Genomic DNA, 27,970 nt, shown 5'->3' with positions numbered 1-27,970 from the left:
TTTACCTGGGACCGTGTTCTGTTCTTTGTTCAGATGTGACCGAGCTTTTTGGCAACAAACACTCTGACGTAACACCAAGGATGAGTATGCAGAAAAACACCTCATGCCTACTGTTAAGTATGGGGGACGATCGGTGATGCTGTGGGCCTGATTGTCCTCCAAAGGACCTGGGAACCTTGTAAGGACACATAGGATCATGAACTCTTCGAAATATCAGGACATTTTGAATCAGAATCTGGTGGCCTGAAAGCTGAAGATGGGTCATCACTGGGTCTTTCAGCAAGATAATGACCATAAACATGTGGCCAAATCTCCTCAAAAATGGTCCACAAGCGCAAAATCAAGCTCCTCTCATGGCCATCTCAGTCCCCAGACCTCAACCCAATAGAAAACCTGTGGGGTGAGCTGAAGAGGAGAGTGCATAGGAGAAGACCCAGTGTTACGGCAATTGTCTAAGTGCAACCAGGAAGGAAGACCGATTCTCAGGCCCGAGGAGAAATCAGAGAAACAAAGACACAGAGTCAAACATTCTCTCGTTGTCTCTTTTTATTGAACAAAATCATGTAGTATATATAGGACCCCAGTCACGTACCCCAGTGTGTGACATTTGGGCGTTATTACATCATGTCTCCTTCCATCGACCCAAACATTCCCTTATTGGTGTCTCGTTATCTCCTATTTTATTACTGTCAGGAAAAATGGTTGCAGACGATGAGGGATGTCCTTCAGTTTGTTGACTGCCTTTCTTCCACTCTATCTGGCCTCCCCTTCTAATCTCAGCAGCCTCTTCCTACAGTCTCCGCTATCTCCTGGGTCACAGTAACACAATGTATTAAGTCCCTTCAAGTCTACACACTAAGCTGTGCACTAAGGCCTACATAATCTAGTAAGAATTAATCAAGATTGATCAATACAATATATTGTGTCATTAGTTATCATTAATCATTACTCATTGGTGTTAATCTGCATTTTCCCATCACACCCAGGACTCTGGACGATTTAGAAATGTTGTGCAAAGAGGAATGGTTGAAGATCCCTCTTTCTGTATTCTCCCATCTTGTGAAGATTTATAGGAGAAGATTAAGTGCTGTCTTGTTGGCAAAAAGGAGGTTGTACAAAGTATTAACACCAGGGATTCCAATAATTGTGGCACATTTTTTTTTTCCACCAAATAAAGACACTTGAATTAAAGTTTAGATTTTTCTCTTTCTTTGCATTGTTGTCCTATATTATTAAAAAAAAAAAGAAAGAAAGAATTTACTAGAAGCCAAAGAACACTTCTGAGACAGGGGTTCCAATAATTACTGAGGGCGCTGTAAATAAAGTGGCCCCCCTCACCTTAAAGACGACCAGTCGGTGATCAGTAGGTCTAAGGGCCCGAGCAATGGAGAGATTTATGGAATAAAAGGAAGATTTTACAAAGAATCCTAAAAAAACAACCAAGGGCCAGTGGAGTGATGCAATTTTTATGCAAACAAAATAATAAATTAATTCAACTCACACAGGCCTTGCAAACTGACAGGTCATTAGTTTGTCACAACATGGCGATTAACAAGACATTCATCACACGCTTCTGACAGCTACTAACCCGGCGAAGGCGTTAAACACATCAAAACCTGTGTGTGAAAAAGTACACATTGAGATCACAGAGAGAAACTGACCATGAATGTTACATTTCAGTAGCAATTAGCCTGCTCTGTTCACATCTGCCCACACTGACCCTACAGTGGCTGCCCGTTTTTACCCCACACATGTGCACTGCTCCGCCACAGCTGCCTGTACTTACCCATAAACCCTCATTTATGCTCAGCGGTAAGTACAGATATAGATTTACATGGAGCCTTTACTCTGAACGGTGTAATTTCATCTGTCTTTGTGGACTGAAAGCTTACATATATGGACAGACTGGAGTAGTATCACTGGAAATCATAGGGGGCAGTGTAGTGTGTAGCACATGGTTCAAGAGAAACAGGACCTCTGGTAAAATAAGAAAGAACAATTGTCAGTTCCCCGCCATTTAGTCTCTCTCCTCATTTCTGCAGTGAGTAACATTACATTTTCAGCTCCTGCACTGCAGCCAGGTTTGTTGTTGTCATCAGAAACATTTGACTCTGAACTGCCCTCTAGTGAATATGTTGCATGTAGGCAGAACAGGTTTCATTCATTTCATTAGGAGCCGACCTATTTTTTTATCCACTGAAAAAGCTTTGGAGTCTGCAGAAAGATCAAGTATTTATTGCACACCTCAACAAACAACAACATGAAGTCATGCCTTACTGATAATAATCATGTCTTTAACAGAAATGAATGAATGGTGAATTTAATTAAAAGTGCAATAACATTGATTTACATCATAAAGCAATTAAAAAAATATGTGATTGTTCTGAAAGATGTTAAATACTTAATTATAAACATTGTTTAAAGAGCTTCTTACTCACACACACAGCTCCACCTTAAAATATACACTCGCTTCTTACTCACACACATCACTCCACATTAAAAGATACAGTCGCTTCTTACTCACACACACCACTCCACATTAAAAGATACAGTCGCTTCTTACTCACACACACCGCTCCACCTTAAAAGATACAGTCACTTCTTACTCACACACACCGCTCCACCTTCAAAGATACAGTAACTTCTTACTCACACACACCACTCTACCTTAAAAGATACAGTCGCTTCTTACTCACACACACTGCTCCAACATAAAGATGTGGAGCTTCTAAACATAAACAAACCAGAGAGAAGTGCTTTTCCCTGCCTTTAAGTGTTTAAATAAATATTTCTTAAAGGCAGTGATGGCAGTTTAAATAGAACTGTTTTGATTAGAAACACTAAGATCTAGGAGTTGAAAAGGGATTCATAAAATTAATTAAAGTAAAAAAATCTTTAAAATGCAATTTCATTATCTCCCCTATTATCTCTGAGAGTGCTGTTGAAATTCTCTGTGACACCAGGGGGCGATCAATCAGAGGACAGCAGTTTCAGTTTGCAGAACAGTACATTATTCCAAACACTAAAATGAGACCTAAACTCTACACAGTACTCCTAAAAAGAGGGCTGTTCGAATACTCTTTCATAAAGCCAATGGTTCTATTATTTTATTAGTGAAACCCTCTTTTTTCACAGATCCACTGAAGTTCAGAAGAACAAGACAAGTCATTCCAACTTTTGTTTTCCGTAAAGCCCATATGAGCACAATCTTCTTCATTCCAGTTGTCTGGTTGTTCATGACGCCAGTATCTGAAACACACAGAATATGAATTACGTGTCTCATCAGTGTTTAACCCTCATCTCTTTACATCCACACCTTCGTTGTTTCATGTGATCGATATGGGACCTGCTCCAAACATTTATCAAGTGTCTGCTCTGTCCTTATTTGAGCTGTGTGACATGTTTTAAATGTTCATTATAGAAGTCAGAGATTGCTGGAGCCAGCAGACAGAGGAATGAAGAGGAGGATGAGGGAGGCGTTGGACGACCTGGAACAGAGTGTGAGGATGAAGGAGCGAAGGTCTGGGTAGAGCCTGCTTTGCTGAAGGAGAATTTCTCTGACCACTCCATCAGAGCTATGACTTTGTGATGAACCCAGCTTTGAAAACAACTGTAAAAGTAAAACTGACCTGAACTTAACATCTTGTTCCATGAAACAGCAGGTAGAATGTAATGGAAGGTGGAGGATTAATACAACGCTACACAGGAGGGAGGAGGAACACCAGCCTTCACACTCCAACTACACCATGGCACCTTGTAGAAGTTGGAATCTGCTGATTTGAGGTGAACATTTCTATATCTCACTTTAGTTCGTCCACTCGAGACAATAACACAGTAGCAGACGTGTGGTGAGTGTGTGTTGTTGTAATGCCAGGTTTATTCTTTCAGCCTCTTCACAGAGTAAACAGAGTCACGTGGAGTAACACTCCCCAATCACAGATAGAGAAAGACTAATATTTTATGGCAGAGTATCATTTATACACCACCTCAGCAGATCATCATTTTAGGTTTTGACCTCTGTCCGTTTGTGTTCCTCTCGTCTTGTGTAGGACACTGTATTTCTTTCTGTTGTGTGATCATTCACCTGTCTTTGCTCTGTTCTTTTGGATTTTGACCTTGAACAGTTTGATGGTGTTTGTTGCTATAATCTCATTAAACCCATTTTATTGTACTCGAGTCTACAAGCGTCTCCATTCTGTTCCCGTCTGACAACAACAAACCCTTCAACAACCTGTAACTGGGTAAATTTACATAACAATTCAAAACATTTAGGTGTTTTTCAGTGAATGAGGTCTTTATTTATTTATTTTTTTATTTAATTCTTATTATTTTGCTTAAATCTGTGTATGACTGGATAAATGGAGCTAATGCAGTTGGTTAAAATTACTTACGCAGTGGTCAGTGCTGAGCCGTCCACCCACTTCCACTGGTTCTCACTCTCACTGTCGGTCAGACCAATCCAAGGTTGTTTACTGCCCACCTTTCTTGTGAGGTATTCCTGTCAGTGCGTAAATGCTTAAAGAACAGTCTCTCTCTCTCTCTCTCTCTCTCTCTCTCTCTCTCTCTCTCTCACCTGTTCTTCTTTGCTGTTTATGATGACCAGATCTCCTCCTCTGTTTTTACAGTCAACTCTGCTCTCACTCCAGGTCTTTGAGTCAGTAGAGATGTAATATGCAGAGGTGTCAAAAAACACCCAGCCCTGCCTCACTGTGAAGATATTGAAGACACACACACACACACACACACACACAAACCCACAAACACACACACACACACACACACGATCAAGTTCATCCATCCATTATCCACCGCTTATCCGGGTCCGGGTCGCGGGGGAAGCAGTCGGAGCAAAGAAACCCAGACCTCACTCTCCCCAGCCACCGACTCTAGCTCCTCCGGGGGTATACCGATGCGTTCCCAGGCCAGTCGAGACATATAGTCTCTCCAGCGTGTTCTTGGTCTGCCCCGGGGCCTCCTCCCCGTTGGACATGCCCGGAACACCTCTCCAGGAAGGCGTCCAGGAGGCATCCGAACCAGATGCCCAAACCACCTCAACTGGCTCCTATCGACGTGGAGGAGCAGCGGCTCCACTCCGAGTCTCTCCCGGATGTCCGAGTTCCTAACCCTGAAAAGCCAGTTTCAGTAACCGAGGATCAGAACGCCAGGGCCCCCGACTGCCGCCCAATCCACAATGCACCTGCTCTGGGCAAGGGAGGCTGTGTCCACGATTATTCTCTTTTTCATCCGTGTCTTTATGGATCACTCTTTGTCTGGCCCATCACCTAGGACCAATTTGCCTTGGGAGACCCTACCAGGGGCTATTGCCCCCGACAACATAGCTCCTAGGCTCACGCAGGCACGCAAACCCCTCCACCACGTTAAGGTGGTGATCCAAGGAGGAGCAAGTTCAAGATCAAGTTCAATTTATCTTGAAATGCTTCATTACACATTTGTAAAAGTATGGGTGCTAATTGATTGCAATGTTTTTTTTTAAATCTGCTGGATAGGCATTTGGCCCTGGGGCTTTGTGACTTTGCATACTATGAATGGTTTTAACAATTTCTTCTAGTGTGAGGGGGGTCTCTAATTCATCCACTGCATGTGAATTTAACTTAGGAATTTGTATATCATCAAAAAAAATTTCCATAAATGAACCACCTCTTGGGAACTCTGTCTTATAAAGGGTTGAGTAGTACGCAAGGAAGGTTTTATTGATTTCTAAGGGATCAGAAATGATATATCCAGCCTCATTTTTAATTTGATGTATCCATCTGGAAGCTTCTTTATGTTTTAGTTGATGAGTCAACAGCCGATTGGCCTTTTCTCTTTATTCACAGTAGAAGCCTTTAGATTGTAATAGCCTTTTTTCTGCTTGAGTTGTAGATAGTAAGTCAAATTTAGCTGGTAGACCAATTTTATTTTTGAGTAGGTGGGGATTAAAATTAAAAGAGATCTGATTGTCTAAGGTTGTAATTAGACAATAGGTTGAACCTTATAAAATAAACGTGGGCTGAATAGGAGATTATTTGACCACGAAGATAAGCTTTTAAGGATTCCCAGAGCAGTGAATATGAAATTTTGTCTGTTTTATTTATACTTAAAATGTATCTATAGCAGAGGATATAAATAAATAAATATATATATATATATATATATATATATATATATATATATATATATATATATATATATATAATAAATGCTATAAGGGATTGTGATCAGAGATGACGGCCGGCAAGTATTCTGTGCTGCTTATGGTTGTTATTAGTTTGTGGTCAATAAAAAAATAATCTATATGTGAGAAAGTTTGGTGGACCATGGAGTAAAATGAGAATTACTTTCTGTTGGGATTATAGTGTCTCCAAGGGTCAACTATGCCATTTCTGTTCCTAAAAGAAGAAGAAGACTTTAGACATCGCTGAGGGTGTTCAAAATTTTGGGTTTGAACGGTCCAACAGGGGGTCAATAACACAATTGAGGTCTCCTCCGAAAAATAAAGTGTGGGTATGCATATCAGGCATTGAGGATAGTAGTTTGTTTGCAAAAGTAATATCATCCCAGTTAGGTGCGTTCACGAAAAGTACTGGGGTTTGGAACAATATTCCAGTTACTATGACATATCTACCTTTGGGATCAGAAATTACCTTGTGTTTTAAATTGACTTTTCTGTTTACTAGAATGGTAACCCCCCTAGCTCCAGATTGGCCAATCCAAACCTTTAAGCCTAGCTTGGTCTTTAGGGTGTAAATGTGTTTCTTGTATAAATGCAATATCTGTTTGTAAGTGTTTTAAATGAGAAATAATTCTGGACCTTTTGATTGGACCGTTCAAACCTTTCACATTCCAAGAAATTAAATTAATTTGAAGTCTATGACAGCCTCCACCATTAATAATCGTATCAGCCATTAATTAAGTAAGCAAGAAAGCCACAGAGGGAAGGAAAAAATAAGTTTGCATAAATGTCTCCTTGGTTAAATCATATGGGTGTACTGATTTCCACTTAAGGTGTAACAAATATACACTTTTTGCCCTTAGCCCCCTTCCACAAACAAAGACGGCAACGGGCCAGCAAAACATTTTGGTTCCCATTTAACTAATACTGTCATTAAGAACTCCTCCTTGGATCACCACCTTAACATGGTGGAGGGGTTTGCATGCCTGCGTGAGCCTAGGAGCTATGTTGTCAGGGGCAATAGCCCCTGGTAGGGTCTCCCAAGGCAAATTGGTCCTAGGTGATGGGCCAGACAAAGAGTGATCCATCAGACACAGCCTCCCTTGCCCGGAGTATGGTTACCGGGGCCTCACCCTGGAGCCAGGCCTGAGGGAGGGGCTCCTTGGCGAGCGCCTGGTGGCCGGACTTTCACTCATGGGGTCCGGCCGAGCTTAGCCCGAAGGAGTTACATGGGCGTTCTGATCCTCGGTTACTGAAACTGGCTTTTGGAACATGGAACGTAACCTCTTTGGTGGGAAAAGAGCCTGAGCTGGTGCGCGGGGTTGAGAGGTACCGGCTAGATATAGTTGGGCTCACCTCGACACACAGTATGGGCTCTGGAACCAATCTCCTTCAGAGGGGCTGGATGCTCTTTCACTCTGGAGTTACCCAGGGTGAGAGGTGTAAGGCAGGAGTGGGCTTGCTCATAGCCCCCCGGCTTAGTGCCTGTACGTTGGGGTTTACCCCAGTGGACGAGAGGGTAATTTCCCTGTGCCTTCGGGTTGGGGAAAGGGCTACGACTGTTGTTTGTGCTTATGCACCGAACAGCAGTTCAGAGTACCATGCCTTCTTGGGGACCCTAGAGGGGGTGCTGGGGAACACTCATTCTGGGGACTCCATTGTTCTGCTGGGGGACTTCAACGCTCACGTGGGTAATAACAGTGAGACCTGGAGGGGCATGATTGGGAGGAACGGCCCCGCTGATCTGAACCCGAGTGGTGTTCAGTTATTGGATTTCTGTGCCCATCACAGTTTGTCCATTACGAACACCATGTTTGAGCATAAGGGTGTCCAAAAGGTACACCTGGCATCAGGATACCCTAGGCCGCATTTCGATGATCGACTTTATAGTCGTATCATCTGACCTGCGGCCATATGTTCTGGACACTCGGGTGAAGAGAGGTGCTGTGCTGTCAACTGATCACCACCTTGTGGTGAGTTGGATCAGATGGCAGGGGAGGATGCTGGACAGACCTGGCAGGCCCAAACGAGAGGAACCTGTCAGAAAGATCTTCAACTCCCACATCCAGCAGAGCTTCGACTGCATCCCGGGGGAGGCTGGTGACATTGAGTCTGAGTGGGCCATGTTCTGGACCTCCATTGTTGAGGCGGCTGAATGGAGCTGTGGCTGCAAGGTTGTCGGGGCCTGTCGGGGTGGCAATCCCCACACTCGGTGGTGGACACCCCGGGTGAGGGGGGGCTATCAAGCTGAAGAAAGAGTCCTATCAAGCCTGGTTGGCTCAGGGGACTCCAGAGGCAGCCGACAGGTACCAAGTGGCTCACGGCTTCGGCTGTCACTGAGGCAAAAACTCAGTTGTAGGAGGAGTTCGGTGAGAACATGGAAAACGACTTTCGGTCGGCTCTGGGAAGTTTCTGGCAAACCATCAGGCGACTCAGGAGGGGAAAGCAGTTTTCCACCAACACTGTATATGGTGGGGGTGGGGAACTGTTGACCTCGACTGGGGACGTCATTAGGCGGTGGAAGGAATACTTCGAGGATCTTCTCAGTCCCACCAGCATGTCTTCTGCAGAGGAAGCAGAGCTTGGGGACCCCGGGGGGGGGGGGGCTCGTCTATCACTGGGGCTGAGGTGGCCGAGGTGGTAGGAGAACTCTTTGGTGGTAGGGCCCCGGGGGTGGATGAGGTTCGCCCCGGGTTCCTCAAGGCTCTGGATGTTGTGGGGCTGTCCTGGCTGACATGTCTTTGCAACATCGCGTGGACATCGGGGGCAGTGCCTCTGGACTGGCAGACTGGGGTTGTGGTTCCCCTTTTTAAAAAGGGGGATCGGAGGGTGTGTTACAACTATAGGGGGATCACACTCCTCAGCCTCCCAGGTAAGGTCTATGTGGGGGTACTGGAGAAGAGAGTCTGACATTAAGAAAAAACTTAGATTGTATCAACAAGGGGCTCCATATGAAATAAATAGAAAATATAGGGAATAACAGAGCGACAACATAATGAAAGTTAAGGATATTTGGAGCTATAATAGCTGCTTCGTGTGGGACTTCTGGTACAGACGATCATTTGGCTCCGGACAGTCTCACTCTGGAGGGTTCAGACGGTCCAGAAACATCTGAGCATCCTGGGGAGTTTTGAAAAAGCATCTTTTGTTGTCAAACAGGATCCACAGGCGTGCAGGATTCTGAACTCCAAACTTCATCCCTCTTTAAATTAGAGGAGACTTCACTTGTTTGAAACCCGCTCTCCTCTGGATGACACTGGCACAGAAATCTGGGAAAAAGCTGATCTTCCTGCCTTTGAAAGTAAGGTGGTCCATGATTTCTCTGCTCTTCCGCAGCTCTTTCTCTTTGTCCTGAAAATAATGGAAGCCAACGATCATTGTTCTGGATTTTGAGTGCTAATTGTCTACTCTACCAATTCTGTGAGTCTGATCTAAAGTCGGAGGAGTAGGAAGGCACTCCAGGCCCAGCGTTTCTGAAAGCAGATCAGCTACAAAACCCACTGCATCTGAGCCTTCAGCTCCCTCCGGCAGGCCTATAATCCACATATTGGAGCATCTAGAATGATTTTCTAGGTCGTCCACTTTATCGATGAGACTTTTGCTCTCTGTCTTTAGTTGAGTGAGTGTTTCTTCCATGTTAACAATCCTAATGGTTCCAAGCCATTTTCTAATGCAGCTTAGATAAAAAAAGGCACCAACTTGTGAGACATCAAAAAGAAGACAAGACAAGGCTAATGCCTTCCAGCTCAGACACAAACAGGAAGAGTAATAGGAAGATGAAGAATCCTCCAGCAGGGGCGTTGAGTTGGGAGAGAAGATGTTGTGATGTTATTGCATTGCCGTGCAGGGGCTCCATACACTGGCAGCAGAGGCGAGAGGCGAGGAGAGTTCCTCTCATTAGATAAATGAGCGAAGGGGTCGCCGTTGTTTTTGAGAATGATACTGGAATGCAGAAGCTGTCCAGCCAGAGATAGGGGAAATGGGAGGCTCGAGGCCATGCTGGGAGATAGAGGTGGTGTGGGGTGAGGCTCCAAATCTCAGGCAAAGGATCAGCAAGTTTGTCTGACATGGAAATGATGTGAGTTTGCTCAGCTTGAAAACACAGATTCTAAAGTTGTCGGATAGAGGTAGGGGTAGTCGATATCAGAGCTAGTGCATTCTCCAGAGTTGTGTTCAAAGATGTGGTTAGAGCGATTGTAAGCTCCGTCGTTAGTGCCGCATGGAGATTGATAACATGAAAGTGAATCCAAGATCAGGAATCTTTTCAGCGACGAGACTGCATTGAGTGCCCAGAGTGCTGGGCAGGAGGCATGACCGCAACAGCACTTGTGAAGGGGGTTGAACTGGAAAGTTTAAGGCTTGGAGCAGCAGTTGCCACAGGGGGAGAAGGTGGGATGATAAGGGAGGTGTGAGATGATAAGATGAGAGCAAATCAGCAACAAGGAAGCCATGCAATAAGAAGATTGCTTAGAGTGCCCAGAGTCCAGGGCAGGAGGCAGACATGCAGCAGGTTGGGATAATGAGTAGAGATAGATAGAGAGGGGTGTGAAAAGAGAGGGGTGGGATGATAAGGGAGGAGGTTGGGGATGATAAAATGGAGGAGGTTGGGATGAGAAAAGGGAGGAGGTTGGGATGAGAAAAGGGAGGAGGATGGGCTGATAAAAAGGAGGAGGTTGAGATGATGAAGGGAACTTGGCAAGCACTGTAGGTGAACTAATGCTCTGGTAATGTGCATAAATATTGCAGGTTCCAAGCCATTTTCTAATGCAGCTTAGATAAAAACAAGGCACCAACTTGTGAGACATCAAAGAGAAGACAAGACAAGGCTAATGCCTTCCAGCTCAGACACAAACAGGAAGAGTAATAGGAAGATGAAGAATCCTCCAGCAGGGGCGTTGAGTTGGGAGAGAAGATGTTGTGATGTCATTGCATTGCCGTGCAGGGGCTCCATACACTGGCAGCAGAGGCGAGAGGCGAGGAGAGTTCCTCTCATTAGATAAATGAGCGAAGGGGTCGCCGTTGTTTTGGAGAATGATACTGGAATGCAGAAGCTGTCCAGCCAGAAATAGGGGAAATGGGAGGCTCCAGGCCATGCTGGGAGTGGAGATAGAGGTGGTGTGGGGTGGGGCTCCAAACCTCAGGCAAAGGATCAGCAAGTTTGTCTGACATGGAAATGATGTGAGTTTCCTGGGTATATATAGGGCTGAAAGGAGGAACTTGGGTCCTACTCCCAAAATTATGTCAAAATTATTACATACAGAAAAGTTTTCCATTCAGGAAAACTACTACATTCAGAAAGATTCTACAATTAAAGAACACAACAGAATATTCTTCTTAAATAATCAGGGTATGATCAACACATTCACACTGATTTAAATATTTGAAAATATTGATAAATTCGGTATTCAGAACAATGTTCTCTGAGTATTCTAACAGAATACATTACAATTTACATTTTAGAGCAGGTATTAGCCAACACTGGCTGCTGAAAACTCTGTAGCAAAGTGTAAAATTTACTGTAACTGTCATTGTCAAAAACCAAATGAAAAATCAGCTCTGTACACAGCACTTTACCTTACGTTATAGGAACTGAAACCAACTGTCACGCCTTCGTCCTGTCAGTCTGTTGTCCCGGCCATGTGCTTTATTTGCACATGGCTCTGTTTTGTTTATGTTCAAGTCTCCGCCTTTGTTCCGTGTCATGTGTTAACCCGTCCTCCTTGTTATCTGTCCAGGTGTGTCTCGTTTGTGTCTGTATTTAAGCCCTCTTGTTTCACGTCATGTTTGTCGTTCATTTCACTTCTCATCTCACCTTTGTTCAGTCGTGTTGGTTCACCTTTCTCATGTCGGTCGTGTTTTCTTGTTTGTCCGTCTGTCTCCTCAGCTTCTCCCCGTCTCTTTTTCTTTATCGTTGTTTTCGCTGTTTGTCCGTCTGTCACGCTTACCCTGTCTAGTTCACCGTGTTTAATTTAGCCTGCCTTGTTTCCCTGTATGTTTTCGTGCTTTGTTTGGTTACCTCCCTTTATTAAAGAACTGTGTTTTAGCGAGTGCGTCCGCCCTCCTTATATCCGCCCCTCGTTCCTGACAGAATGAACGACCACAAGGACGCAGCTAGCACAGAAAATACGTTTAATAGGGCTGTGGAATGGAGTAGCCGGCTCCGACTGATACAAGCCACAGTGGCTCAGCGCCTTCGGGAGGAGTCGATTCATGAGTCAATTCATGAGTCGAGTGATTGCTCCAGCGCGAGTCGTAGGAGTCGGCGAAAGAACCGTGCTGGAGTTCCCCCCTCGCTGGAGGATTACCCCCTCAGGTCCGGGGAAATTTTTGGGGGGGCGTTAAGGGTAGGGGCTGTTAGCCTCACCTCCGTACCTCTGAGGTCTGAGGCTAACAGGGGCGCACCTCGAGGTGATCTAATGGGTGCGCCTGTGAAACCCCCTAAACCCTTTACAGCTCCAGCGCGAGCCCGGCGAGCAGCACAAACCCCTGTCCTCAAGAGCGCGGCACGCGCCTCTCCTGTCCTCGAGAGCGCGGCACGCGGCTCTCTTGTCTTCATGGACGTCGTCGCAGGTTCCCCTGCCTCCGAGGAAGACGTCGCAGGTTCCCCTGCCTCCGAGGAAGACGTCGCAGGTTCCCCTGCCTCCGAGGAAGACGTCGCAGGTTCTCCTGCCTCCGAGGACGACGTCGCAGGTTCTCCTGTCTCGGTGATGGCGGCACCCGCCGCTCCAGTCCCCGTGATGGCGGCACCCGCCGCTCCAGTCCCCGTGATGGCGGCACCCGCCGCTCCAGTCCCCGTGATGGCGGCACCCGCCGCTCCAGTGTCCGTGATGGCGGCACCCGCCGCTCCAGTGTCCGTGATGGCGGCACCCGCCGCTCCAGTGTCCATGACTACGGCGGCACCCGCCGCTCCAGTGTCCGTGATGGCGGCACCCGCCGCTCCTGTCCCCGTGACTGTGGCGGCACCCGCCGCTCCTGTCCCCGTGACTGTGGCTACGGCCTCCCCTGTCCATGTCCGTAGGTCGGCCCGAAGGACTTCAGGGCCGATCCCCAGAACTGTGCCCAGGCTGGTTCCTCAGACTGCCCCACAGACATTAGCCAGTCCTGGGCACCCCCCTGTTATTTTGGTTCCCTTGTCTGTCCCTGTCATGGTTCCCGTCTCTGTCCTTGTCCCAGTACCCGTGTCAGCCTTTGTCTCTGTCCCTGTACCTGTTACTGTATTCATGTCTGTCCCCGTAAATGTCTTGGTCCCTGTTCCCCTACCAAGTCCAGTCCAGTCTCCTGTGAGTCCTGTCCAGTCCCCTATCAGCCCTGTCCAGTCTATGTTTCAACCCCCGGTTCAGTCCCCTGTTAGTCATGTCCAGTCTTCGTATCCGTCCAATGTCCAGTCACCCGTCTTGTCTCCGGTCCAGTCTCTGTTTCAACCCTCTGTCTTGTCTCCTGTCCAGTCCCCTGTCAGTCCTGTCCAGTCCCTGTTTCAACCCTCTGTCTTGTCTCACGTCCAGTTCCCGTATCCGTCCAATGTCCAGTCACCTGTCTTGTCTCCGGCCCAGTTTCCCTTCCAATCCCCTGTCCAGTCTCCAGTCCCGTCTCCGTTCCAGTCTAGTGTCATGTCACCTGTCCTGTCTTCTGTACAGTCACGTACCCCTGTCCAGTCTAATGTTCCTATCCTGTCCAGTGTCTTGTCACCAGTCTCTGCTCCCGTTCAGTCTCAGCACTCAGTCCTGTCGTCAGTCCCGTCTCCATTCCAGTCCCCTGTCCTGTCACCTGTCCATGTCCAGTCTTCTGTCCCCAAACGTGTCCAGTCTCCGTATCCGTCCCACGTTCAGTCCCCTGTCTTGTCTCCAGTCCAGTCTCCCGTCAATTCCCATGTGTCCACTCCTGTCCTGTCCAGTCCGTTCTCGTCTCTTGTGGCTCCCCTTTGTCAGTCTCCTGTCATGTCCCAGGTCCCGTCTCGTATATTCGGTCCTGTCGTGTCCCCAGCTCCTGTGTCGGTTCCCGTCCTGTCCTGAGTCCTGTCACCTGTTGGTTTGTTGTCCTGTCATGTTTTTCGTGCCCTCTCCTGCGCCAGCTCCTGGGGGGTTTAGGAGTACGCGCCCGGGAGTTGCGCGTTCTTGGGGGGGGCATCTGTCACGCCTTCGTCCTGTCAGTCTGTTGTCCCGGCCATGTGCTTTATTTGCACATGGCTCTGTTTTGTTTATGTTCAAGTCTCCGCCTTTGTTCCGTGTCATGTGTTAACCCGTCCTCCTTGTTATCTGTCCAGGTGTGTCTCGTTTGTGTCTGTATTTAAGCCCTCTTGTTTCACGTCATGTTTGTCGTTCATTTCACTTCTCATCTCACCTTTGTTCAGTCGTGTTGGTTCACCTTTCTCATGTCGGTCGTGTTTTCTTGTTTGTCCGTCTGTCTCCTCAGCTTCTCCCCGTCTCTTTTCCTTTATCGTTGTTTTCGCTGTTTGTCCGTCTGTCACGCTTACCCTGTCTAGTTCACCGTGTTTAATTTAGCCTGCCTTGTTTCCCTGTATGTTTTCGTGCTTTGTTTGGTTACCTCCCTTTATTAAAGAACTGTGTTTTAGCGAGTGCGTCCGCCCTCCTTATATCCGCCCCTCGTTCCTGACACCAACAAAACTTGTTCTTACTGCTCAAGTTCTTAACACTGCAAGTACACATTGTACAATAATATGTATTTTTATGTATAGTGTACATATAAATGTGTTTATATTTAACTTGTATTTCTTGTGTATTTACTACTGTAAGACACTGCACCACTAAGCTTTTCACCTTTACACTTTTGTTAATGTGATGTTACAATAAATCCTGATTTGATTTAATTGCTGATAACATTCAGAAAAAGGTTTAGTTTGAAAGGCATTTGATCACTGAAGTAATCATTTAAGGAGTCAAAAATTCTAAATCTAAGAATGTATTTGCTTACCAAGGTTTGTGAACACACTGCTCTGTAGCTCGTTTAGCTCTCTCATCAGGTTGGTGTTACTGGTCTTTAACTGGTCTCTCTCCCTTATCAGGTTGGTATTACTGGTCTTTAACTGGTCTCTCTCCCTCATCAGGTTGGTATTACTGGTCTGTAGCTGGTCTCTCTCCCTCATCAGGTTGGTGTTACTTGTCTGTAGCTGGTCTCTCTCCCTCATCAGGTTGGTGTTACTGGTCTGTAGCTGGTCTCTCTCCTTCATCAGGTTGGTGTTACTGGTCTGTAGCTGGTCTCTCTCCTTCATCAGGTTGATGTTACTGGTCTGTCGCTGGTCTCTCTCCCTCATCAGGTTGGTGTTTCTGGTCTGTAGCTGGTCTCTCTGTAAATTCAGGCTGTTAAACTTGATCCACAGCACTGTGATGGCCATCAGCAGGACAATGCACAGCACACCCAGACACACTACAGCCAGTCTGTACAGTCTGCTCTGTCTAGACTCTAGAACAGAAATTCACTGTAAATATGTGATACAATACAAAATACAAAATACAATCTTCTAAAACAGTTATTCTCAAACTTTTCAGACCAAGTACCACCTGTGAATCCTATGAATATTTGTAATATTTGCATTACACACAGTTGTTCTAAAATAATTACTAAAAATAATGAGAATACTAATAACTATAGGCCTGAACTGTAATTATACATTCATAAGATCACATACAATTTTGGGGAAATAAGCATTGATAGAGAAATAAAAACGAGAAGAGAGGGCAGTTTAATATGTGCTTTAACAGACTATAGGTGAAAACAGTGTGACGCTTGGAGCAGGTCACAGTGGCCTCAGCGCTGGTATCAGTAGGTGAAGGAGGCACAGTGCTGTTAAACAGTGGGTGAAAATCGGCCACGCTGATTTACTTCAGTTAAGGGTTCTCTATAATTTTACACTCTTAAAAATAAAGGTGCTACAAAAGGTTCTGTGAGTGATGCCATACAATGTAAAACCAAACTTTCTTAATGAAACAATTAAGTTAGCATACCTTTAATGATACAGAAATGAGGGATCACTCAAGCTGACTGAGCGAAAAAAAACTCAAAAATGTATAATTAACATACACTGTTAATTTGTGTAAAATAAATTTTTTTGGAATATATTCAGTAAAGGTTAATTTATTCAATTAAATTATACTGACTGAGTGAACTGAACTTTTTGCTTTTTCTCCGCATGAGACATTTCTAATTTACACCATCCAGCACACAGTTATACACAAACCCACACAAATACACTAATACACTTCCAGTTCAACCTTAAATGCTCCCACTATTACACTAACACCAGCCTATTTTACAATATCATTCCACTTTAAATAATAACGTGGTTACAGAGGTCTGGATGTAAACTGCTGTGCCATTTAAGGTGAAATGAAGCTGAAAACTGGAGAATAAAAAAGCTAAGTTGGCTTCTTATTCTCTCTTTCCATCTTAAAAACTGTAGTTGCTGTGTTGGTTCATCGACTTGTGTTTATGTTTCTATTGCTGGAGTTAAATTTTGTTGGAGTAAAACTAACTCCAAGTGCTACAACACGTTTTCTTATCGTCACTCAGTTCATCTTAAAATCTCCCGTTGAGTTTCTGTTTACGTGTGACACATCCGATATGCACTCTTCTGATTAACTGGATGCAGTCCAGCGATGGCGGTCTTTTGAGAGCTCCTGAAGACAACCCAACCCATCATGCACTGCACTCACAATTGAAATGAAAATGATTCCTTGAGGCAAAGTAAGGGCAGTTCGACTTTGATGAGTAAAACTCACATTTTTCTCATTTTACCATCTATTTGCATATGGGTGTGGCTTTCCCCATCACTCACCATGATCGTGTAATTTTTCCCCCAGGTTATTTTCCTCTATCTGCCCAGTCTAAAACTGTAAGGTTATACTTGCCTGGTCTTGGTTTTGAAAGTTCTAAGAGCAAGTTAATGCTGTAAGTGCAGCATGTTGTTGTAAGTGCATATGTTGTTGGTATAACGTATTATTAGAAGCGTGTAACATTAATTTGTAGTAATTCACTGGTTTAAGTAGAAACAACAACTTGTGATTTAAAGTAATGTGAACTTAACTACAGCAACTCCAGTTATTTATATCCAGTGTTATTTTAACTCAAATGTTTGAGTCATTAAACTTAAATGCTTTAAGGCAATCGGTTTCCACATTCTATCTGATTTCACTTAACTCATCAGTTTTTACAGTGTAGAAGGACCACTTGTGATTATATAAAGAACCCTTTTTTGCTGATGTGCTTAAATGAGTAAAGAACCTTAAGACCTAGGGATGGAATTTTAAACCTATAAAAGATTGTTTACATTTATTCATTCATTCATTCATTATCTGTAACCGCTTATCCAATTCAGGGTCGCGGTGGGTCCAGAGCCTACCTGGAATCATTGGGCGCAAGGCAGGAATACACCCTGGAGGGGGCACCAGTCCTTCACAGGGAGGTTATTTACACACATTCATTAATCAAACAATGTTCTTTATGGAACCAAACGTGGTTCTTCTATGGCATCAATCAAAGAAAACTTATTTTTAAGAGTGTCTCTTGATTGAGTCCTTCTGCGTTCTGGGTTGGTCTCGGTTTGTTTTTTCTTGTTTCCACTATGCCCTTCTTGTAATTGTAACCTGGTTGAATTTCCCAGTTATTAAAATTGTCTTAAAATATATAAGTTTTACAGGGAATTCTAGAAAGTTCATGTTAGTTAGTGTAACAGCTCATGTGCTCACACATCTTACTTTTCACAGATTTCTGTCAAGATATCTTTATTTTTGTCTGTGCTAGGTGATTGGATGTTGCCTGTCAATTAAGAGTCTGGGAGTTGGCGGGCTAAGAGCTGTGTGGAGAGCAGAGATAGAGAGAGAGAGAGAGCCACTCTGATTCAGCCAAACCGGGAAAACAGGGCTAGTTTTTTGTGCCTGAAATGCTGCCAAAAATGTAGCTAATGGACAGTTAGACCACTTGTGAGACATTTTTTAGTAAGGGATAAGGACACGGCCCGTTTTTTTTTTTTCAGAGCTCAGTGAGCTACACAGATCTAGAGCTGCCAAATTGGGAGCTATATTTGACTGCTCTGACTTTTCACCACTCCATGTGCCTCGGTTTTTTCCCTTTGCTGCTCTCGGACTGGTTCTACGTCTTCCTGCTAGCACCAGTGATCCAGAACTTTCACTAAAGAGGTTGTGAGTACTGAGTGCTAGCAAGTGAAGTGGCTGTTGATGTTTTGAGCCTCACCGCACACAAGCCACGATTCAGGCCTGCAACGTTTTTGCCCGTTTACATGGTTGAGTGTGTGTGTGTGCGCATGTTTGGGCCCACTGTTCAGATAAGTAACAATTTATGTGTACTTGTTTAGAGCTGTGAACTTGGTTTAGAGGTTTATAACACTGTTAAATAGTACACTGTATGAATATACAACACCTTTTGATATTGGGACAATAGTATTCATTCAAATGCATATTTACTTTTCTATTTAAATTTCTGATATGCACGTCAAATTCATATTAGGTTCAGAGTAAAATTTGATATAGCTATTATATATATTTTTTGTGGTTTTGGTGTTCTCATTTGACTAATCTATATATATTTATATTTTAAAACATCCCTTCTTTCTGATTTATAACCTTTAGGATTAACTGAAATTCATTTGGGATTGTGTGAAAAAAGAAAATGGGAGAGAAATTAGTGTTTTAAGTTTTTTTAGCATACTAAGTCTAGTTCATTTATATAGAACAAATAAAAAAAAATACAATGTACAGTACCCTTGTTATTGGGACCCAGGGCTCTGCCTTTTCCATATGTTGTTAGGCAGAATGTTACATAATAAAGTCATAATCACTCACATTAACTAACATTAATTAAGTAGTAATTTTTTGAGGTAACCTGACATACTACCTCTTGCTGCTTCACATTCCAGCAGTGGTCCAGTTACCAAAGTTTGAGAACCACTGTTCTAGAATAACTAACTTTCCCTTGTATGGACCAAAAATAATTTAGCATAACTCTGAAAATCCAGTAGAGCCTTAACCTCACCTCTGTCCTGAGGATTTACTGCACCGAGATTCTTTTGGTTTCCTTTGGTCATCGCTGTGCTGTCCTCATTCACATAAATGTCTTCATTCAAAGGGTCACTGCATTTGGATCCTGATGTTTTTTCTTTAAACATATTTGAATTTGCATAAACATCCTCAGTTATCTCCATTCTGTTCTAATAACTCTGATTACTCCAAATGTGGCCCTGCTGGTACTGTGTTGTCGTTTGTAATGCTGCTGGTGATGGGAAGTCACTCATCTAACACTAAAGAGCCTAAAATACATTAAATAAATTGTGTTAGATAGTGCTGCCTTATATTATCACCCAGTGATGAGGTCTGAGTCATGGGTTCCTTTTCATATATGAATTGATCTCATACCCAAAAGTGAACCAAACTCATATGATCTTCTGAGGACGTCCCAATTTGGTCTGAGGTGCATTCAGTGATGGGCTAGACTCTTGTAGCGTAACCATGGTGTGCTTCAGATTTCCATATACACAAGTGAGTTTTCAATACCATGCCCTAGGCTTCACAAAAGTAACAAAGAGATAAACCCAAGAATAGCAAATAGAAATCAGAGCAAGCACTGAGGCTGCTGAAATTAAAGACTGTTTTCTTTGAAAATCAGGATAAAGTTTGAGCATTAGTGCCACAACCCCAATTGACTTGGAGGTGGATGTATTAAACTCAAAAGATTCACAGCAATTCATACAAACCCCAGCAAATAAGTCAATGCTGGTCCGCTGCAGGATGACAACTGAGTTAAAATATGGCCCCATTTGAACTGCCCAATCCATTCTGCATGGGACCATATGGGGGCATAGTGGGGCCCAAAACTGTCTCTATATCAGCTCCCCATTATGAGACCACAATGAATCCTTCCAGAATGTCCTGGGTCTAACCACATCCTCGGGTCAACACAGAAGTGCACAACACATAAAACAGACATTTAAATGAACTGATAGAGATGAGTTACAGTCATGTGAATGTAAAATATTAGTGATGAAAGTGTGAGAGGGAGCAGGAAGTGATCAGTGATTCTATGTGTAACAGATCAGTTATGGTCATCAAACCCTTTCATTTTATTCTGGAAAACAGTGATTCTGTGAAAATCTTCCTTTAAGTGGCATGATGACTGCAGTTTAGACAAAGGCCACAGATTGAAATTGCAATCTGCTGCAGAATTACGCTAGCTCAAATGATGCATAGGGGCTAGGGCTGGATCAGGGTACCACCAGAACAGCAGGATCACAGCATCTTGAAACTTCAGCTTTTCTTCACCACAAATGTCTGGTACATGACAGCATTGCTGCAGATGCTGCCCTTAACCTACAGTGTCACATTCCCTCTTCCCATCACCTGAGATAAAAATCCAGAGAAACTCCTTAATTTGGGGTAGATTCTCCTTCATAACCTTAAGGGAGCACGCCACCTGTTTCTAAGAGAGAGCCATGGCCTACAACAAACAATAAGCATCACAAACAGGTCAAAAGCAAACTGGTAAATGTAGGTTCTGAATCTAGTTTTAAAACAGGAACTGAAAATGTAGACCTAATACCCAGAGAGAGTGTGTTATAGCAAATCTAAAATGAATCTCTAAGTATCACCAGGAAGGAAGATTGATGCTCAAAGAATACTTTGGGGAGACCAGATGAATAAAGACACGCAGTCAAGAATTCTCTCTTATCTCTCGTCTTTATTGAACCGAGCCAAGCAATATATAGGACCCCAGTCACGTACGCCCATCATGGGCATTATTACATCACGTCTCGTTCCATCAACCCAAACATTCCCTTATTGGTGCCTCATTATCTCCTATTTTATTACCGTGAGGAAAAATGGTGAGAGATGTCCTTCAGTTGTTGACTGCCTTCCTTCTAATCTGTTCAGTGCCTTTCACCCAAAGGTCACAGAAGCACCACACAATGCAATAAGGCCCTTCAGGTCACACAAGTTCACTAAGACCTACATAACTTAGTAGGAACAGAGTCAAGATGAATCAATCATTAATATAAATCATTAGTTATCATTAACCATTACTTATTAGTGTTAATCTGCATTTTTTCATCACATTCCTCCCTGCTTATGATTTAAAAACATCACTGCATGTGAACTTATAATCATAATATTGCTAAAAGAAAATGAAAAAGATAACATCAACCATAGACTAGCTAAGCTTTCAGTCTAGGCATCATATCTCATGCACTTAAAAAAACATACTGAATGATTACATGTCAAATGATTATTTAAATTTATAAAATCATAAAATCAACTTGAAATCAGCATTAATAAATGAAAATTGAGTCTCAATGTAAAGATTTACTCCTCATTCAATGAGGCATAGATTGGCAGGGGCATTTCAAAAGGCATTTCATCCAGCGGATTTCTCTCGCGACCAGAGGCTGCAGGGTCAAGCTCCATGTACACGTCTGCACTCACCATACTGAATGTAACAGAACGCTCAATAGTTTTGATGATCAGACTTCTGATACAGGGAATAATACAACATCCGATTAGTGACATTAATAATAGAGAAATGATCACTGCAATAGCCTGTTTCAACCCCAATGCTCCCCATTTGCCAAAATAGGAATCAAACCATGCCATCCACTCATTATTTATACCTGGAAATCCATACAACTCCTCAGTAAAAGTTGTTAACTCTTCCATAGCCTTAGTGAATGACCCGTGTGCTGCTGTGTGATTAGGAATGAAAGTGCAGCAGTGATCACCAAACATGTGACATACACCTCCCTTTTCAGCCAAAATCGTATCTAGGGCAATTTGGTTCTGATATCAAATCAAATCAAATCGAATCAAATTTATTTGTATAGCGAATTTTACAGCTGATGTTGTGACAAAGCAGCTTCACAGAATTCCAGTAAGACAAAGATTTGACATGAAATGTAAAAAAAAAAAAAAAAAAAAAACCCAAGTGAGCAAGCCAGGGGCCCACAGTGGCAAGGAAAAACTCCCCCAGCTGAGGAAGAAACCTTGGGAGGAACCAAGGCTCACAAGGGGTGACCTATCCTCCTCTGGTCAATCTACTGGTAATAATAGTTAGTAGTCCGTGAGAACTTCAGTGTAGGGGCAGCTTCAAGGCACTTGGTGGTTGCTGGAGCGTGGGCAGCTGGTCTGAAGTGTGGAGGAGGATCTTGACAGTCATCCATCAGTGTCCAGACAGACAGGTGGGCAGTCGTTTACTCTGGCAGATCTGACTATGACAGCTTTAACTAAAAGGAGACAACCAGAAGGACACACAGACACGGGAGCATCCTGAAACACTGTAACCTGAGTGATCGCATGAAGCGGCGGGACGACAGCACCAACGTCTCAGTTTACTATAATTCCTTGTGTCCATGGACCCCCCGGATCTGCCGCCTTTATCTATGGGGGAGCATTAGCTACCAAATGATAAACTAAACAAATGAGTTTTTAGCCTACATTTGGAGATTGCGACTGTGTCTGAGTCCCGAACATTTTCTGGAAGATCATTCCAGAGTCGTGGGGCTTTATAAGAAAAGGCTCTTCCCCCAGCTGAGACCTTCTGAATTCTGGGAACAATTAAAAAACCAGTATTCTGTGATCTGAGTAAACGTGGAGGCTCATAATAGGAAATAGTATTTTGAAGGTATTCAGGAGCGAGCCCATGTAGAGCTTTATATGTTAATAACAAAATTTTGTAGTCGATGCGGAATTTTACAGGCAGCCAATGAAGTGATGATAGAACTGGGCTGATATGTTCAAATTTTGTAGTTTTAGTGAGGACCCTGGCTGCAGCATTTTGAACTAGTTGAAGTTTTCTTAAATTGAAGTAATAAAAATAAAATAAGGCATGTACTAATGTTTCTGCGTCCTGCAGGGATAAGGCATTTCTAATCTTAGCAATATTGCGAAGATGTAAAAAAGCTGTCCTAGTGATACTGCCTATGTGTTGATCAAATGATAAATCCGGGTCAAAAAAAAGATTTTTTGCTGCTGAACCAGGTTTAACTGGAAAGTCAGCGAGATTTAAAATTAAATCTGATAATTTATTTCTTGCCACCTTTGGACCCAAAAGCAGGACCTCTGTTTTGTTGCTGTTTAGAAGGAGGAAGTTACACTACATCCAGCCTTTCATGTCTTTTACACAGTCCTCTATTTTCTTTAATCTGTGTTTGTCATCGGGCTTGACTGAAATCTACAATTGTGTGTCGTCTGCGTAACAGTGAAAGTTAATGTCATGGTTTCTTATAACTGTGCCTAGCGGTAACATGTATAATGTAAATAATAATGGTCCTAAAATAGAGCCTTGCGGAATTCCAAATCTTATTATAGAATAAGTTGAATTTAGATTGTTTAGTTTTACGAATTGATAACGTTCCGTTAAGTAAGATTTGAACCATAATAGGGCTGTCCCTGTAATTCCAACCATGTTTTCTAACCTTTCTATGAGAATATTGTGGTCTATTGTATCGAAGGCTGTGCTGAGGTCAAGAAGCACCAACAGAGATATGTGGCCTTGATCAGAGGCAAGAAGAAGATCATTTGTTATATTGACTAGAGCTGTCTCTGTACTATGATGTGGCCTGAATCCAGATTGGAATTTTTCATATATATGATTCTTATGTAGATATGAACTAAGTTGTTGGGCCACTGCTTTTTCTAAGATCTTGGATAGAAATGGCAGATTAGAAATAGGCCTGTAATTAGACAGTGTACTAGCATCAAGATTTGGTTTCTTGATCATAGGTTTAATAACTGCTAATTTAAAAGCTTTGGGTACATGGCCCAGGCTAAGGGATGAGTTTACTATAGTTAAAAGAGGATCAATAATAGCTGGTAGTACTTCTTTGAGCAATTTTGTGGGAATTGCATCGAGTGTGCAAGTTGTACAGTTTGCGGAGTTTATAATCTTCTCTAGTTCTAACTGTGGGAGTGGGTAAAAGGTTTCAAGTCTTTCTTTTACAATTACATTATGTTTTATATCATTCACATTGGGTGGCAGCCAGGTCGGATTTAATCCTGTGGCTTGAGTTTGTTGTCTAATATTCTCAATTTTATTATTAAAAAAGTCCATAAAAACTTTACTGGTGAGATTTGCTGGAATTAGTTGTTCTGAACCTGCTTGATTTTTTGTAGTTCTGGAAAACACACTAAACAGTACTCTCAGATTATTTTTATTATTGGAGATCAGCGAGGCCAGATATGCTGAGCGAGCTTTAGTGAGGCCATTTCTATACTCTATAAGGCTGTCCTTCCAGGCAGAATGGAACACTTCCAGCTTGGTTGATCACCATTTCCGCTCTAGTTTCCGTGATGTTTGTTTTAAAAAAATATCATTATACCATGGTGCAAGCTTTTTCTGTCTTTTACTTTTATGTTTAAGTGGTGCAACCTTTCAAAAGTAGATCGACAGGTATTTTCTAAATAGTCAGTTAGTACATCTAGCTCCATTGGGTCTGATGGAGTGGGAACTGGTGTTGATATTTCTGGGAGGTTTTCTATAAATTGTAGGGCGGTAGATGGTTTTATTATACGCTTTGTAGAATAGCGAGGGGTCTTACATGTATTATGGCTAAGACATAGCTCATATGAAATTAGGTAATGGTCGGAGATTGCTGAGGACTGCGGTAAGATATTAATTTTGTCAATGTTAAGACCTAGTGTCAGAACTAAATCTAAAGTGTGGCTGCAGTAGTGTGTAGGCCCTGTTACATTTTGAGCAATACCAATATAGTCTAAGATTGAGGTAAATGCCTTTTTAGTGGGTCACTTTCCTTCTCAAAATGGATATTGAAATCTCCTACAATTATAACTTTATGATTGCACATAGCTAGGTTTGCAGCAAAATCGCTGAATTCTTTCAGAAATTCTAAGTAAGGCCCTGGTGGTCTGTAAATGTTGCATAATAAAAATGCGTCTTTTTGTGACCGGATTTGTAATAATGGTGGAGAGAACCTCAAAAGAAGTGAAGGTGTCACATTGTTTACGATGGATGTCTAGGGTATTTTGGTAAATTGCACATACTCCATCTCCTTTGCCTGATAATCTTGGGCTATGTACATAATTATAGCCTAGGGGGTGGGTTCATTTAGTGCTGAATATTCATTTGGTCTAACCCACGTTTCCGTGAGACAGAAAATGTTGAATTTATGATCACTTATGATATAATTTACGATGACTGCTTTTGAGTTTAGTGATCTTATGTTGAGTAACCCAAATTTTAGTTCTGAGGTGTTGCTGCTATCATATGTGTATGACTTAATATTGATTAGGTTGCTGAAACAGGCTGATTTTGTTTTTTGTTTTTTTCTTTTACATTTAATTTGGGGGAAAGACACAGTCTCAATACAGTTGAACCTAGGTGACGCCTCAAGGCAGTTCGCAGACGGTCCGTTTAGCCTGTCTGTCTGTGGCCTGGTCCCGGCTCTGGATTGTCATCAGCTGTCTACACTACTCTGCTGACTAACTAAAAGACTATGTGCTATGCTGCAAGAAAGTAAGGCAGCACCCTCCCACGTGGGGTGGATACCATCCCTACCTATAAGACCAGGCTTGCCCTCAAAACATAACCAATTGTCTATAAAGCCCATTTGATTTTCGGAACACCACTGGGACATCCAGCAGTTTAATGACATAAAATGATGCCAGATTAATTATCAAAATACTAAGGATTTAGAAACACACGAAATAAACAGGCAGACTCAAGAACACATAAAAAATAAAAAATAGTAAAAAATAAAAGCCATGGAGTAAATGTGGGCTTAAATTAGACAAAATGGCCCCCTACTGCTTCCACCTTGCCTTGGGGACGACCAATCAAAGCTGATCAGCAGGTCTAAAGGCCAGAGCCATAGACATTTATAGACTAAAAGCAAGATTTTGCAAAAACATTCTGCAATAACATTCATCAATAATTTACAAAATAATCTGATTGTTCTGAAAGATTTTAAAGTAAAGACTTGAGTAAAAACATTTACAGTGAAATGTTTATTAATCCTAATACAGCCAAGTTTTCAGAACATCACCAGCTGACCATCACAAACACAGTGAGAATCCCTGACCACATCTTAGTCCTCTGCAGGTGAGTTAGAATTTCTAAGGATTTTAGAAAGTCATAACCATTTGGCTCAGGTCAGTTGCAAGAAAAAATTGCTTTAGGAGGGCAGAAGACGCTGGGGAAGCTGTGAACAGGAGTTTTGGGATAAGGGATGCATGTATTTTGCACTGATTTTCTTGAGTCTGGGGACTGTATTAGACATAGAACTGTGTAAAAATGTTAACAGTGAAGGGTGATGAGTCAAGGGGTTCGAGTTTGTGATCACATCCGACTGAACCCTATTTAGGAGTGTGGTGTGTTCTCCCTGTGTCTGCATGGGTTTCCTCTGGGTGACTGTCTGTGTTCTCCCTGTGTCTGCGTGGGTTTCCTCCGGGTGATTGTCTGAGGAGTTGGTGTGTTCTGCCTGTGTCTGCGTGGGTTTCCTCCGGGTGACTGTCTGTGAGGAGTGTGGTGTGTTCTCCCTGTGTCTGCGTGGGTTTCCTCCAGATGACTGTCTGAGAGGAGTGTGGTGTGTTCTGTCTGTGTCTGCGTGGGTTTCCTCCAGGTGACTGTCTGAGAGGAGTGTGGTGTGTTCTCTCTGTGTCTGCAAATTCCCACAGAAACTCATGTGTAACTTGAGCTGTTTAGTTTTGTAGCACTTTCACTCTGTGTTTACTTTCATGCAGTTAGTGCTCTCCTGAATTTAGAGTCAGTTCCACCTTAAGTAATGTAACTGTAACAGCAAAAATAAGTCAGAGTTACCCCCCCATGGAGCAGGAATAGAGCAACATCCTCATCTCGGTTCATAACTTTCATTGTTTGTAGGGCTCTCTCAGCCATTTCTCTGCTGTGAGCAGAGAGAGAGAGCAGAGGGAGAGAGAGAAAGCCTATGATACAGGACAGGAAAAGACACTGGGGCTTCTTCATCCAGAGCAAACCAAAGAACAGAAAATGGTGAAGAATTTCATAAAAAATGTTTTTTTGATTATAATTGTGAAACACCTCACTTTTGAAAGGACACCAAAAAAAGCACGAAATGCAGCAAATTGTGTTTTACATTTGGGCTGTAGTCTATCAACCGTCTACTTCAGGACAGTAAACCACAACACAATCTCACATCTCACTACACACCAAGCCTCAAACACACACACACTTAAACAAGGACTGATAATGAATATGCTGGGAGCTTCCCCACGAGCCCCTCCTATACCCGGTGCCAACACACAGCCCCCTTCCAAGGGCAAACAATGTTAACTTTTTAAACAATTTAAACAAAACAGAACTCCTCACCGTGCATAGCCTCCAGCTCCTTGTCGCTCAGCTTCAACAATAACCTACTTGCCTTGTCAGCTCTGCTGCTAATACTCATCTGTTTATTAACATTAGCTGCTAATCTCTCATTAGCACTGTGCCTGTTAGCTTTATGGCAAATTTTAGTCTTCCCCTTAGTCCTAGCCAAATCATTAGGAACAGCCCTTTTCTAACTTTCCCTGCCACTGAGACATACTCCTCACATACAGTCACCTGGAGGAAACCCATGCAGACACAGGGAGAACACACCACACTCCTCACAGACAATCACCCGGCGGAAACCCACGCAGACACAGAGAGAACACACCACACTCCTCACAGACTTGAACCCACAACCTCTGGACCCTGGAGCAGTGAAAGAGACACTACCTGCTGCTCCACTGTGACGCTCTGATACATGAATGTACAGTACATTGTTCCACACACTACACTGAGGTCTAAACTCTACACTATAGTCTTAAA

At 43.1% G+C, this 27,970-nt stretch overlaps 1 protein-coding gene across 1 annotated transcript in view; it reads right to left on the bottom strand.

The window, feature by feature from the left end:
• Positions 1 to 1,563: 1,563 nt before the first annotated feature.
• The window catches only part of LOC136709959 (C-type lectin domain family 4 member F-like), a 32,902-nt gene continuing 6,495 nt past the window's right edge, over positions 1,564 to 27,970 (bottom strand). Inside the window, exons 2-6 of the mRNA XM_066685564.1 lie at positions 15,203 to 15,589; positions 4,574 to 4,707; positions 4,392 to 4,498; positions 3,134 to 3,249; positions 1,564 to 1,616 (exon numbers count right to left, since the gene is read on the bottom strand). Of these exons, the coding sequence (XP_066541661.1) occupies positions 1,564 to 1,616; positions 3,134 to 3,249; positions 4,392 to 4,498; positions 4,574 to 4,707; positions 15,203 to 15,589 (797 nt within the window). The remainder of the gene's footprint in view (positions 1,617 to 3,133; positions 3,250 to 4,391; positions 4,499 to 4,573; positions 4,708 to 15,202; positions 15,590 to 27,970) is intronic.

Source organism: Hoplias malabaricus, chromosome 11 (assembly GCF_029633855.1).
Source record: "Hoplias malabaricus isolate fHopMal1 chromosome 11, fHopMal1.hap1, whole genome shotgun sequence".
Classification (NCBI taxonomy): domain Eukaryota; kingdom Metazoa; phylum Chordata; class Actinopteri; order Characiformes; family Erythrinidae; genus Hoplias; species Hoplias malabaricus.
Note: the sequence above shows the minus strand (reverse complement) of the source record. Positions and strands in the feature narration are given on the sequence as shown.